The sequence below is a fragment of the Lutjanus erythropterus genome, chromosome 7 (genome assembly GCF_056507025.1).
Source record: "Lutjanus erythropterus isolate fLutEry1 chromosome 7, fLutEry1.hap2, whole genome shotgun sequence".
NCBI classification, from domain to species: domain Eukaryota; kingdom Metazoa; phylum Chordata; class Actinopteri; order Lutjaniformes; family Lutjanidae; genus Lutjanus; species Lutjanus erythropterus.
In genome coordinates this window covers 40291735-40307191 of record NC_139323.1, presented here as the reverse complement: position 1 = coordinate 40307191, position 15457 = coordinate 40291735, and the positions used below count along the sequence as shown (strand labels likewise).

General features: G+C 40.0%; 3 protein-coding genes across 7 annotated transcripts in view; all 3 read right to left on the bottom strand.

Moving 5' to 3' along the window:
- LOC146324425 (occludin) overlaps positions 1–3446 on the bottom strand; it is a 28230-nt gene extending 24784 nt beyond the window's left edge. Inside the window, exon 1 of one of the 2 annotated variants that reach the window (XM_084723771.1) lies at positions 3428–3446. The gene's annotated coding sequence lies outside the window, so the exon portion shown is untranslated. Of the gene's footprint in view, positions 1–2043; positions 2642–3427 lie in introns of those variants that run through there. The other variant, XM_084723770.1, reaches the window with a different exon arrangement.
- mfsd12b (major facilitator superfamily domain containing 12b) lies at positions 786–8994 on the bottom strand. The gene is made up of 9 exons (XM_084723772.1): positions 6714–8994; positions 6058–6268; positions 4685–4817; positions 4417–4602; positions 3877–3969; positions 3706–3798; positions 3428–3601; positions 2044–2138; positions 786–1394 (listed from the first exon to the last, which is right to left on the bottom strand). Exons 1-9 carry the CDS (start codon positions 6982–6984, stop codon positions 1259–1261), a joined length of 1392 nt encoding a protein of 463 aa, XP_084579898.1. The 5' UTR covers positions 6985–8994; the 3' UTR covers positions 786–1258.
- Positions 8995–12012: 3018 nt separating this feature from the next.
- The window catches only part of csnk1g2b (casein kinase 1, gamma 2b), a 45410-nt gene continuing 41965 nt past the window's right edge, over positions 12013–15457 (bottom strand). For all 4 annotated transcript variants that reach the window (XM_084723763.1, XM_084723765.1, XM_084723766.1 and 1 more), the window contains 2 exons: positions 13609–13715; positions 12013–13185 (listed from right to left, as the gene is read on the bottom strand). In XM_084723763.1, coding sequence (XP_084579889.1) covers positions 13131–13185; positions 13609–13715 — 162 coding nt within the window. In that variant the 3' untranslated portion in view covers positions 12013–13130. The remainder of the gene's footprint in view (positions 13186–13608; positions 13716–15457) is intronic.

Sequence of the window (15457 nt, the reverse complement as noted above, 5' to 3'; positions counted from 1 at the left end):
TCTCTTTTTTTTCATCTGATTCAATTTAAATCTAAGTGTTCTGGTCACAAACTTCCCCTGTGACGTGGAGAGTTAATATTATTGTGTTTTTTTAAAGTTTATAAGCCTGCATCCAGGGAAGCAGTGTAGTTACTGATACAAACACTGGGTGGCAGCGTGGCTTCATCCTCTGCACCGAATACCCTGCCCAGCATACAACAAAGGCAAAAATATTTAGGGAATTATGTCCAAATATTTTGGAAGATTAGTGAGTATGGCGTGATCCATGAGTAGCTCAAGGCCAAGTTTGAGATTTGGGCTGGTTCGCTTCCATAACATGTTTCCATCAGATGAGTGTAAGAGAATATACTGTATATAAAAGATATATAAGGCAGAGGATGGTAAGGATTTGATTGGATATTTTGTCTGTAAATAGTGCTCTAATAACAAAGATTATAGGAAATTTTCCAATACATATCTTTTAATTAGTTTTCCACACACTCAGTGCCAGAAATCTCCACTGCAATAGAACGTACATTCACAGAACGTTCCAGTTTTATTCATATCTGGATGATTCATGGTCTGATTTATAACATTTTATTCTTAAAAAACATGCAGAAAATGTTTTTTAAATAGCTGTTGACAGTATTTTCTGATTTATTGTTATTATTAGTTAATTTTATTCGATAGGGACGATGCAATTCAACGCAGTTCTGGTACAGAGTATGAGACTGATGTGTTGCACAGAGTTTAGAGCTGTGGATCATTTTCATCTCTTGGCCTTAACATGTTGGCCTACAGTGTTATTAAAATATTAAAATATAAAGCTTCAAATATCATGAAACCAAATTACACTATAGACATGGAAGGAACAATGAAATACCACAATTTTTTCACCTAAACACACAAACTACAATACACATACATACATCACAACATAGAGCCACAATTTATGGAGTGATAAAAAAAATAATATCCACGATTCGGTGAAAACCTCTGACTCCAATGTGTCGACAAAATGAACCAAGAACTTTGAACCTGTCTTTATCCAATGTTCACATTTTTGGAAATGTTTGCAAATTAGCACGTTTATCTTGTTTAGCACATGCAGACGAAATAGATTTTGCTGCCGACCCCGTCCACCCTGTACTCAGCTGAAAAAGTTACTGTGGATTTAAACAAACAAACAAACAAAAAACATCTAAAGAGAAAATGTTTGTTTTCTGTGTGCACAGCATGAGACGACGACTACTAATGAGTGTAGTGTAGATTTTAAACCCTAATTTTTCCGTATTCTGATTGGCCAGATTAGAATTGTGAACAGGCAAAGTGCTGCTGCCACGGCAACGCTCCCTGTTACTGTCACCATGACGTCACGATAAAACCACACGCAGGCTGGGCAGCAGGCCTCGGTGCTGCAGAGGAGAGAGAAAAGAAAAAGGGGATACAGTTTTTGTTAAACTGACAAAACAGCAGTAAAGCCGAGGTCTTTGAGAGGTCAAAGGTCAACTGTGTGCCACACAGCCGCGTGAATCTATTCACATCTTCAAAATCTTATTTTCATTATCCTGTTACACACACAGCGATAAGTGGTGTTATTCTATATGTTTCTGAGTGATTGTTAATTGCATGAAACAAACAGGATGGGGAACATTTTCTGACATTTTCTGGACCAAACAACTAATCAATTAATAGAGAAAGTGATCGACAGATTTCATCAACGATTAAAATAATCATCACACACAGGAGAGAGTTAACAGGTCCAAATGTGGAGCACACAGACGTACATGCTATTTTTCAACTGACAGGATTCATTAATTCATCGTTTTTGGGCATTTTAAGATGGTCACAAGCAACAAAGTTTGGGAAATACTGCTTATTCATTTTAAAATAAAGACAAAGGGGAAAGAAGATTCCCTTGAATTCGAGCCATACAGGAAAAAAACCCAGATCAACCACAAAACACTGTTTGTTTTCACTTCTCTGTCTGTGGGAAATGCCTCTATCCTCTCTCAGAGCTTCGTCCACACTTTGGTTTTAACGGCGTGCTGCAGGGTGACTCACCTGCACGGCCGGGCGCTCTGGATGAGGAGGACCCCCACGCCATTGGCCACCTTGTCTGTGAAGCTCATCGATCCATAAACAAAGGCACCACTTTGCTGCCAAACAACACAGAGATAAAATATTATCCCAGTCACTGCAGCACAGCACAAAGGAACGAAATCTATCTGAAACGCCCACGCGATTCTTCACAGCAGTATTTTCTGTGAATAAGACAAACAATAGACTCTGTGTGAGCATTTATCCATTCATCTCTGTTCAGACAGCGTGAGTGGAGATGTGACGGCAGTAAAATGAGCTGCTGTGATTCAGACACACCTCTACAATCCCTCCTCTTTGATTTCACAGCTGAGAGTCTGATCCACTGGCACGAGAACAAACTGACCGGTTTGATAAAGTTATTATTACAACACACATTAACACATTTATCATCCCTCCTGTGACGGGTCGGCTGATTCAGATCTGACGTTTAAAACAAAAAGGCTGTTGCTGTTTCTGCCTTGTGATGATGTTTCTCTTGACTTCATTGACCACGAAGTGAATCTGACACTTAAAGAAATAAGTGTAAAATCAGCATCAGCACTTTCTCCAGCACTCGCTAATATTATTTTGAGGAAACATGTGATTTTTGGTCTTTATTGCCTGATAGGTTGTAATTTAGCTTTTTCATCACGGCAAGGTGAAACACAGCCGAGCGCTCAACTGCAGTTCCCATCAAAGTTAAAGGACCAGTGTGTAGGTTTTAGTGGCATCTAGTTGTGTGGTTGTAAATTGCATCCAACTGAATACACAACGATTCTTATTTTCAGGTGATTATACACTAATGATAATATTCCATTTCTGCCGTATTCTGTGAATAAATCCCTGTAAATCTTCCACACTGGACAGACAAAGCAAGCATTATTCTACATTTTCTAATTTTCAGCAAATCCCATGAAAAGACCAACAGTCTGGCTCTCGTTCATTCCTGCTGAAGACAAAAATCTTTAAAAGGCGCTGCAGTTTTTAGCAAACATTAATCAAACAAAAGTAAAATCATGTATTTCTTTTGGAACATTTTCTGCAGAAACAAACAGTGCTGTAGTGGAATCTTGAATCGTATTTGATCAGCACTGCCTAGTTTGACCGTTTTATCTGAGCCTGGTGCACTGTGCTCAGACTTTTTAAATTTGGACCGGTGATGCTCCTCTGTCGGTTGACCTATCAAACACACCCTGTATGAAATAACCAGCAGAGATCCTGGACGGGTGAAAAACGGTCTACTGAAGAGGAGAGTGGTCAGACATATCTGCCAAAACAAATGAAACGTGAGCTCACAGATTCGTTTGGTTCCCAGGATATTTAACAGTTACTGCAACAGGAAGGATGAAGGTTAAAATCCACCTACCGTCTGCTCCCCGATGAGTGTGGCTGTCATGGACAGAGACATGACGAGGATCGTAGCTGAACCGGCTCCCAGCAGCACGGCTGCTCCATAGATGCTCTTAGACCCCATGTTCTTGTCCACAAACACCCAGGCGGCGAAGCCAAACACCACCAACAGGCCGATCAAATAAGTCATCTGATAACAGACAAATACATTTCACTTCAGCTTTTCTTTAAAGTCACTGATTTATTAATCTTGCGACGAGCATTAATTCATAAAACAAGGGAGTGCAGACTCACACTGATTCCTATGAGTTTGCTGACTGGTTTCATGGCCAGAGAGCAAATGAAGCCGCTGACGTACATCACCAGAGGTATGATGGCGATAAAGTTCTGAGGACAGAGGAGGGAAACAGACGTTACACACGAGTCACACACATGGCTGTATGAATACAGACTGTGTGTCCTTACCTTTGGTAACATCAGTGAGTTGGTGAGATAAACTGAGACGTAGGTCTGAGATAAGTTCACTATCAGTCTGGTGCACATGTACAGGAAAGCCATCTGGTACAAAATCAAACAAAGGAAACAAGATTTAAAGGATCGATTTAGTGTTTTTGCTATTTGAACTGTCCCTTTATTTTTTTTCTGTATTTTTACAGAAGAGGGTGTTGGTGTAAAATAGTTTCGTAGGAGCAACAGAGCCTTCTGTCTGTGTTCTACGGCGCCTGTGGACACTTCAATTGTTGTTACATGGAAAACTTTGTGATGAACCACAATACTGTTGCCATTGCAATTATTTTCCTGAATTATTACCACTGTTCTTTTTTAATGTATTTAATACAGGCAAAGATGACAGTATGATATCACAAAAAAGACAAAATCTAAGAAAACAAAAGAGATTTGAAAGGATCGTACATTTAGAAGCTGAAATTTTCTTATAACAGAGAGGGTGTAGACTATTTCTGAAGATTTATGAACCCAACCTGGCAACACAGATTTATGAGTCACCTGGTAGAAGGAGGGTTCCTTCAGCCAGTTCTTCCACTGAAACACGGGACGAGGTAAAACGTCCTGAGAGGTGGACGGTGTGATCAGCTGATCGTCTCTCTCTGAAGCTGACGCCTCCTCTTTAGTGCCAACATGAAATATCAGGGAGAATAAAGCTCCAGTGCCCAGCATGATGAGAGCCAGCGTCTGTGAACAGAGACAGAGTTCAGTCACAAACAGTGATTTTGTAGTTTGAGTGTATAAATCTCTCCAGCGTCTCTCTTCTTACCCTGAACAGGGGGATGTCCACCTGTCCCAGGTTGTCTGTGATGGACGGATCCACACTGTGCTGAGCCTGGAAGTGAAAGAGCAGCCAGGCCACCGTGTACACGGTGATGTTGGCCACCACAGTGAAGGCATACCTACAAAAAGACGAATATAACTGAAAACATCATCAAACAGTCACCTGGTTAATCAGGCTTTAAAGGAAACACTTCAGCTGCTCTGTGAAGTACGATGCAATGACAGAGTTACTTCTCTTTTCTTTTTACGAGGAATTAGCTATTTCTGTCTTATTGTTTTACTCCCACTGGCAGTAAACATGACATCAATCTGATGTTTTGACTAGTTTCAGCAGTTCTGTTCTTCTGGTTTGGACAGTGGAGAACGATGAAGGAATTAGAGGAAGTCATGACGACTTTCTAAAGGCGGGAACGAGGCTGGGGATGCACAGAGGAAAAAGGAGAGACTGGGGAAGCTGGAAGGATAAACAATGGAAGAAGTGACTCTGATCACTCCTGTTTTCAGATTCAGACGAGTCATTATAGCAGTTTATTACTGATTATTTACTCTTGATCTTTAAGGAGCTTAGCCATGACACCCTAAGTTAAGATTTTCCTTAAAGTAGTCTTTTTCTTGAGATTTTCAACAAGATTTGATAGATTTTTTTCCTCAGAGCCTCTGATTGAGATGCGTATCATCTCCAGTTTAAAGCAGGACATTATCTCTTGAGGTCACTGATCAAGTGTCGGTGGGATCAAGACTGCATGTCTGACCAAAAGCAAGGCAAAGGCAACCACGCGGTGCTCAGCAAATGTCAAATGAAGTTTGTCTCTATCAGTAACACCAGGCAGGACTAACAGAGGGTCTGGATCTACGTTCTTCTTTAGGACACTAGAAAGAGAGTGAAAGCCATCACTGCAGAAGTTTTGTAAGCGAGGACCCAGCCAGTACATGTGGATGAGGGTGGCATCGCTATTTTCGCATTTGTTGGGGAAATGTCAGGGTAGATGTTAGACAATTTAACTTTGGACATGTGAGCCCTATGAACCACCTTAAACTGCACAAGGCAGTGTCTTGCATAAAGTGAGGATTTGTGTATTGATGTGAGGACAGAATCCCATTTAAGCATCACAGGCTGAGGGTCATGTAGTCCCATTACATGGAAGAGAAGGCAGACATCTTTACACCAAACTATCTAAATGGATAAATATCATTACAGACCAGGGGGAAACTATATATTTTTGATTTATATTCTTTTTACTTAAACACTCCACATCAGTGTGAGTTTCATTCCTTTAAAATAAAGGTTTAACACATTTTAACGCATGTAACGATGAGGTGCTCGTCCCGCCCAGGACGTCCGTGATGACGTCACCTCACCTGTACGCAGTGAGCTCCACCTTGTCGCTCTCACTGGACACGAGCTCCGGGATGAGGGAGAGGTGTGAGATCTGAGTGGCGGCCCAGCCGAACTGGAAGATGATGATGAAGGGAGAGAAGTAGACGAGCTGAGCCCACTGAGGACTGTTGTCATTACAGGCCAGGCACGGGTTGAAAATGAAGGGGAACGATACAAGAACACACACCGTTCCTGGAAAGAAGAGGAAGAGGAAAACTTTGAAATAGTTTGGAATACAGTGTTTTCAGTGTTTTAAGCATTTTATAATCAAAGACGACAAAATACATATGTCCAACATGACATTACACATACAGAATTTAAGACAGGAGACTAATCAGAACTAATTTTAGATTAATCAGTTTTAGTATCTCAAAATGACTTGGTGTCCAAAAATATGGGTATTATCTAATTAGTTAGTGTCATTGGTTTAAGAAAGTTTCTTATTAGACGGACTTACAGGATGGTTTTTTGGTCACATTGGAAAAAATGGACCTCGATATCCTTTATGCAACTCTTATAGTCCACTCCACTAAACTTCTGGGCATTTTAATTCCTGCATTGATAATAATCCAATCATATTTATTATACATTTTAATTTGTTGCACACATTTAATTAGTCTCTTTAATTGTCTCTTACCCAGCAGATGCCAGGTCTTCCTCTTGCCGCAGATACCCGGTGTTCTGTCGGATTCATATCCGACCAGAGGTGTGCACACTCCGTCCGCTATCTGACCAATCAGCAGCATCACACCTGCGTAGGTGCTCTGGAAGCCGAGCACGGAGTGCAGGTAGACCAGCAGGTAGGTGAACCACATGGAGGCGCACAGGTCGTTCAGAAAGTGTCCCGCTGCGTAACAAAGCCGCCTGCAGACTGACAGAGAGCGACCAGCAGGCACAGACTGCTCCATGATCGATAAAACTTCCTTTATTCACAATTAGAGATCTGTCCGTGTCATATTTACAAATACAATGATGCAAATAGTTACACCAACAGAGCAGAAACACAGTTCAAACTCGGTCTGAGCATCTCCAGAATCCTCCCACTCAAATATAAATCATATAGGCTAATAAACGCAGTGGACTGGATTATGTCAAGCCGGGTCCGCAGGCTGGTCAGCTGAACCGGTTTAACTTTCAGCCCGATAATTTATTAATGCTCCAACAAAAGATTTCCTGATCAATCAGCGGCACTTTGACGCGTAAAAGCGCACTGATGACCCCTGTGCATCCTGGGTACATCTGAGCATCTGTCTTGTTTTTAAAGTTACACAGCTGTGCGGTGTGCACGCCTCCTGTTCAATCTAAATTAGATGAATAACAAAGCTGACCAAGTGTCTTTGGAACCTCGTGGATTACAAAACTGTTTGTTCCTCTTTCTGTTCTTCACGTGGTGAGTGATTCAAACACAGATCCCTCTAAACCATCACGAACACAGATTCATCTCTCCTTCAGAATTTACACCAATGAGGTTTGCAGACAATTTAATAAACGAACTGACGAGATGATAAGAAATCTAAATGCCAGATGTGTGAAAATGTCACATATTTTCTGAGCTTTATTCCTTCATTGCAGATGTGTTTTGAAATGATTATTTCTGAAATTAGCAGCTCAACTGGTCCCTGATGTCATTTCTTGTTTTAGTCAGTATGACTGGAGCCTGACAGATATATTGGTCTATATCAGTATACGCTTTTAAACAGAACATAATGCACATTTTTAGTTTTATAGGCAGCATTTTATCTTAATGCAAGTTGCTCTGTTTTTTTTCTAAATTTAAAGTTATTTATAATCATTAAAAATACCAATTAAAGTTTATGGTTTAAGTAAAATTGGGTTTCTGCAGGTTTCACAAAGTTGAAATTAAGACTTTTTACTACTATCATAAATGCAATTTAAAGCTACTAAAAGGAACTTTAATATTTTGCTGATTTTGGAGGCCCCTGTGGACAAAAGCAGTAGTGTTTCCACCCTGATAACCACAAAATAACATCAAAAATAAAATTATCTGAACAAAAAAAATCTCTTCCTGCTTCCATTTTGCTGGCAAATATATGACTCACTGTAACTTTGCCGACATGGCAGGGTGACAGGTGTTAAAACTTAAGAATTAATATAAAGAAATAGCCAGTCTTCTCCCAGACAGCCTTGTTTGCTTATGGAGGTCATACAGAGGCATCAATAATAAATTGAGATTGTTTCATAAAGAGATAAAACTCCTTGTAGTATGTTACACATCCATGGTGACAAAAAAGTACATGCACTTGTTTTTTTTGTAGATGTTACAGCGTGATCGACGCAAATTTTCCCAAAACAATTAAAAAGCAAGACTGAAATCACTTTAACTTTATAATTCAATCAAGTTTCAAGACCAAATGTCAAATGTAAAGACATTTTATGGCCTAAAATTCTGATTATAGGATTTTATTCTTTTTAAGGACCTAAAGAAACACTGTTTTATATGTAAATAGAGAATATCACCTGATAAATATTTAGATAACAGAATTATTCTACTCCCCCTAGTATCAGTATGACCCCCCCATAATCCAGCATCAGTCAGGCTCCAACGGTGAATTGATATATTTGAAACAATACTGCCTTCTGTAAAGTGGAAAACGAGCTCAACTTCCCTTTATGTTGACGTGACACATACATGTTGTGGTGCTCATGGTCATCACTCACATCACACAGCAGTGACATACACTGATCAGTCAGTCTTGTGCAACATAAAATCTAAAGTTAAACTTCAATGAATCACAACAGTGAGGCCCAAGTGGGTCTTTAAAGGGACACTTGGCTCATTTTTAACACATGGTGTTCAGTTAACCAATCAGGAGTAAATGAGACTCCAAACTCTTCGCTGAGAGACTGTTACAAACTGGGCATGTAGGACTTTAAAAGGAGGCATTTATGAGGCAGGAAAAGTCATTGAAAGACACTAAATCATTCTGGGAAATGTAGGATCCAGTGTGTGGCTCTTCAATTGTGACCACTTTTTAAAATCTGTCTCCCAAATTTATACTTATTCAATATCAAAATATCAAGAGTACTCCTTTAAATCAATGTTTCCCAACCCTGGTACTTGGGAGCCACGGCCCTGCATGTTTTAACTCTTTCCCTGCTTCAACACATCTGATTCAAATGATCAGGTCATTATCAGACCTCTGCAGAGGCTTGATGATGAGCTGACCATCTGAATCCAGTCTGTCGGAAGAGGTAAACACCTAAAACCTGCCAGGACCTCAACTCAAGGCCATGAAATTTCCAGTATCTGATGACCAAGAAACTTCAGGGGAAATTCAGACACAGAGGGGGAACACCATCTTATTTTGGCCAGGAAACAAAAAGAACACACACGAAATAACTGATCGAAGAGATACATCAAGCTAGAGCTTCACTGATTAGTCAATTAACCGATCAAATCAAAGAAAAGTAATCTATCAATCACATAAATAATCCTTTAAAATGAAGAAGAGCGAATTCAGCACTTTTCTTGTGGACGTCCAGTCAGTGTTGATGGTAAATGTGGTCAATCAAATAAATAAATTCCTCAGTGTTATACTGACCAAGAAAGCTGATTTCTCCTGCTTGCACTGATGCAGCAGTGCCTCTTCATGTACCAGGATGCATTGCATGCAAACTTCTGACATCCACGCCGATTTTGACGTGTAAAACCACGCCTGAATATATCTAATATTTTGTTGGCCAAAACATAACATCAGCCAAATCCCAATGTCCCCCCCGAAGCCTCCAGTCCTGAACCCTCATGGACTCGGCTGAAATCACCTGGTCCTGATATGTTGCCAGGTTCTGTCCCAGTGCTCTTTATACCGTCTTGGGACGTTGCAGTGTCTCACACTCAAAGTGACACAAATGACACATGAAATGAAATATCAAAAGAGTATTACATAAAAAATAAAATAAAAAACAGGAGTACACATATACAGAATTATAAACACATTCAGTCAGAGGTTTCAGGAAAAAATGTTCCATAATGTTTGAAAAGCTTATTACTTTTGTTTCTCTTTTGTAAACAGAGTGATTTCATTAGAGACTTCAGTTCCAAGAGAAAAGGTGAAATCTGGGGAAGAAGTGATTCAGAAAATTTCTTTGTGAATAAAAAACTTTGCATTTAGAATAATTAAATCAATCAGATATTTAAGGGCACCGCTATCTACAGACTGCTTTCTTAACGTTTCTGGTGTTCGCCTGGCAATTCCATGTTTAACATCTTAACGCTATGAACTGTGGGTAATAATTCCCTCAAGCAAAGTCTGCAGAAATGCAGACAGCTTTAAGTCATCCCAGACTTACCAGGAACATGCTTCAAATGTGAGAGGATGGGATTTGGCCTTTGGTGACAAAAATACACACTAACACACCCCCTGGCTACCTGAAGATGGAGACTAGAAATCCAAGCAGAAATATTCAGCCATTCTTCCTTAACACCAGCTACATCACTGTGACATCACTGGATGCAGGAAGAACAACATATTTTGCAGCAGGAGAACTCACCCTGCATTTCAAATCATGTACTTTGTCCTTTTAGTTTAGTATGTGCTGCAGCTGCCCTTACTCCATATGTACTGTTGCAGGAAATCAGGACATACTATTTCCTCATAACACTGTGCCTTGAACTTTGACCCGCTTGCTCGTTAACACATCACAAAGAAGTGTGGGTCAGAATAGCCAGAAAAGCATGCTGGCTGGCAGTCTGCAACTGGATGCAGTAGGACTTCATGATAGTTTTGGCGTTTTGCACTTGACAAACCATGTATTGGGGCATACTAAAATCTTTTTTCTGGCACACTAAATAGTATGGCAATACGGGTTTTGAAACACACAGCAAGCTTTCTCTGTCAATATGGCACACACTGAGGAATTTATCTCTCCAGCTGACTACAATTACCATCAACACTGACCGAACATTCACATGAAAAATGGCAGATTTTCCCTTTCAGCAAAAAGACAACACATTTGATGGTTTGAGGTTTCCAAATGTGATAATTCACTACTTTTCTTGGTCTTACATAATCAGAACTTTAGTTTTGGACAGTTAGTCAAATAAAACAAGACATATGATTCCATCACAGAGTAGGCTAGAATAATATGACGTTTTCTGAAGTTTTGTATAGAGCTGCATTAATTGATTAGTCGTCAACTATTCAATTAACATTGTCTGGTTTCTATGACAGCAAACTGAATATCTTTGGGTTGTGGACAAAACAACTAATCAATTTATCAAGGAAATGATCAACAGATAAAGGAACAATAAAAATAATCATTATTAGCATCCCAACATGAAACTACAGCTGTTACAGGCAGCAGCAAGGAACTTAAAAAAGGGCAACTGTTATTTTCCAAACCAGTAAGCTTTGAACGTTGAAAGTTTCCTTTTTTCTTTTCAGGCTCAGAAACAGACGCCCATTAACCTCAGAGACACGATGGAGACATGATGTACCTTATGAACCAGTAAACCTCAGTGAGCTGCATGTCTGTCTGTGACCTCCTGACAAAATGAAACAATGGTTCAAACAGATTTGGGTTGTTGTCTGTTAGATCTCTTTGAGCTGGCACCATCCACACACACACACACACACACACACACGCACACACACACACACACACACACACGCACACACAGAGTCCTGACCTCCCTCCGAACCAAACACCACTGCACAGATGTGTTGATTGTCACAGCAGGGGATGAGGGGATGTATACTGCTTATAAGTGAGAGCAGGGGATGTGCACAGTCATTAAACACGTTCACTTACAGAACCTGCAGATTTGCACACACACACACACACGCACGCACGCACGCACGCACGCACACGCACGCACTCACACACACATCAACAGACACACACAGACAGACAGACACAGTAATCCAGTGAGCATTTGGGACAGATTAGATAAAATGTCATTGCGGGACACTCACTTGAGCTTTAAACATTTTACTTAGAAAGGCACAAACTATGATTTCCTGGTAAATTATTTTGATGTAAGAAATAAAAATCGAAAGACATATCTTTTTTCTTTTTCATGTAAATCGACAACATTTTTTTCGGCCATAACTCAGATATAAGCGTTGTGAAGGACTCTTCCTAGATCAGTCTTTATTAAGTTGTTTTCTTAATTGTTAATTTCAAACCTAAAGTTTTCCACTGTAATTGTTTTCTCTTTTTTTCTCCAAAAGTGCAATAATAAGAGAGCTTAATATCTGTTTCTCTCAATCTTCCACAGTACCTGAGGCCAGTGACTGTGCTACAAAGTCCACGTTGACAGACAAAAAGAAAGCCAGAGTGAGGAAAAGAATTGAACTCCAGAAACACTACAACATAAAAATAAGTTTTCAATGCAGGGATTTGACTTCAAAAACTGAGGATTCAATTACAAAAAAAGAAGAAAAACAAAAAAAACATAAAAATCCTCCAAATTCTGTTTTATAGATGAAATGCTTCCTGTGTCTCTCAGATTTAACATCAGCATAGTTCACCTTTTCCTCTTTACCTTGATCCCAAAACACACACCAAAGGAAGAAAAGAAAGAAAAATAAAAACAATTTCCTAATGAGCAGATTTCTTTCACTTGAACCACTCACATGGTTCCCCCTGATCAACAGCTGAATGCGTTCTTTATGGAATCTAGAATACAACAACTGTTTCAAACAGTATTTTTTCATATTCACGCCACGGTATTCGAGTTTCATTGTTACAGCTTTTTTACTTTTTCTCAAGCCCCCCGTTGTAATGCAGGTACGTTTTATTTTTCGTCGATAAAGGAATCAAGAGTCTGTTGTGGAGTCAGTAGGACTGCAACATTCCTTTAACTCGCCAGTAGCCGGGGAGCACTGAGAACGAGAAAGAGAGAGCGCGAGGGGAGGGGGGGGGGTACAGAGTGACAGGGGAGATGAGGTGAAGGGGATAAAGAGGTGAGGGGGGGGCTGGAGAGAGATAAAGGGACAGGAGGAGGGGAAGGAGGGGGGGTCTGTGTAGTTGCTTCCATTTAAAACTTGACAGTGACCACAATGTTTCAAGTTCTCTCTGTTCTCTTCTTTCACTTGTGCCTCTGGAGGGCTTTCCTCTTTCTCCTTTTGAAGAAACAACAGCACCTGCAGGAAGAACAAAGATCACATACATTTAGGACAAAGGACGTTTGAGACACGCATCTATAGTACTCAAATATTGATACAAGCTGTTTGTTAGGGTTGGGTTTCAATAGCTGGTTCCATTTTGGATCTGGTTCCCTGGTGGCTCTGATCAAACTCTCATTTTTTTATTTACATGCACTTAAATGCATGTAACTCCTTTATTCCACTGGTGGCGTCGCGTCTGTGCCACAGTTTTGATCCGTCCTCTATACGTCTGATTTCTTTTACTGGTTGAAATCACCTGAATTCTACGGGCAAATTTTCAGTAAGAAATGTAAAAGGTTTCAGATGTGCCTCCTGTGTTTGACCTTAATAAAATGCTGTTGAACCCAACCCTACTGCCAGCAGCACTGTCTTCTAGACATCTGGACAGCTGTTTCATACTTGGTTTCGTCTGCCACTTCAACCTCGGTGGGAGCGGTGATGGGAGCGTTGGAGTGTCCAGCTGTGGGATCATCAGTGTTCAGCTCGCCGTTCGTTGAGCTCATCACCTGGAGGAGTACAAAAGGACACCAGACTGCTCACACACACATGTCGAGCCACTGACTGCAGGCTGGAGATGAACATTCACAGAAAAATATGTAACCGTGGTTATCTATATTGATCTGCCCTCTCAAATAACGAGAGCAGGTCTGCATGTAACCTGGAATGTCTGGTAAAAGGAAAGGTCTGCATTTCTTCATGTCTGTCTTGAAACAAAATTCAGTGGCCCACATGGACACTGGACCAGGTTCAGTCTGCTGCAGGCAGTCCTCCTCTTCGTACTGCCCATTAAGAGGTCCTTTCATAATGTGATAAGGGGAAATCAGCCAGTGTCCTCCATTTGTGCAAATATGCGTTCCAAAGTTCAACTAAAGCTAAAATGAGGCTTCAGCAGTTTGAGTTACACACATAAGCGACTGTCTTTCATAGCTAAAGTATTTCTTGTACAAAATTCCCTGTTTGTGTTACTATTTACAAAGTCATGCTTTCATTATACAGTCAGGATAATGTTAACTGCTGCATGTGTACACATATTTACAGTAACCAGGTCACTTTAGGGCATGTCTGATTGTTTGTATGACGAGGTTTCTCAGAGTAAACAGTTTTTTTTTTTTTTTAATGCATGTAAACATGTGTAGTGCGCTGCATGAATGACTCCAAAACCCCAGAAATCAGTTTGCACATTAGTCCTGCCGGTTCCCTCACCTCGGAGTCAGTGAGTTTTTGGTTAAATGCCTGAAATCAGGTCTGTGATTAACACAAGCTTAAGAGATTTTTTTCATTTTGTTTTATGTCATAAAATATGTCAATAAATACCCCACTTGTGATTTTTGAAGACGACAGTGGTTGTTTGTTTGTTTTTTTTTGTACAAAATTCGTTCTTTGTGTGACTGTCCCACCACTGCTGCAGTTCAGCACTGAAACAGTTCCAGTGGAGTTTCATTTCATTTGACTAAACTAATTTACACCAGTGGTTCTTAAATAGACCCCTGGGGATCCCCAGTCTGTGCGTCTGTGGCGTCCTGCCAGGGGGTCCGGGAAAAGTTTTCAGATTAATTGATTTAAATTATCGTGATATAAAAAAAGATTTTTTATTTTTTTTCATTCAAAAGGCCTCATAGTTCAACAAATTACATATTTTTTAAATCTAAAATAGCTCAGAGATAGCATTACAAACTAACAATCTATACAATTCTTAATAATATATATGTAAATCTGCCTCCTGTCAGTCAAGCACGCATCACTCACTTGTCACCCATCAACGGTGGAAGCTGGTGCTCTCCATCATATTCAAAGTCCATGCCAAGATTATTATTGTTACATACAATAATACTTTCTATTATGTATATTTCATGTATATTTTTTATTGTATATTATTCACAGTAAACAGAATCCACATTTTATTTTATGCAGAAAGAGTGAACACACACTCTTGATGTGTGCACGTGTATCATGAGTATTCTGTGCTGACATGGTGCAGATACTTCATAATAATAATCACAATATCTATCATTTCTCTTGTTTTTCTTTCACATAACTGAGTGGAAGAGTAAAAATAAAAGGCTTAGTCCAATTATTCCAAGGGACATACATGAAGGGGGCCCCGGTGTATTTTTGCTCAGAAAAAACTGTTATGCTCCGACTTTGACTGCTGAAACCTCACATTAGCTTCACAAAGAGTTTAGAATACATTTTTAACAGACTTGCATTGGAAGCACATTAGAGCAGGAGGAATGATGGCAGCAAAACA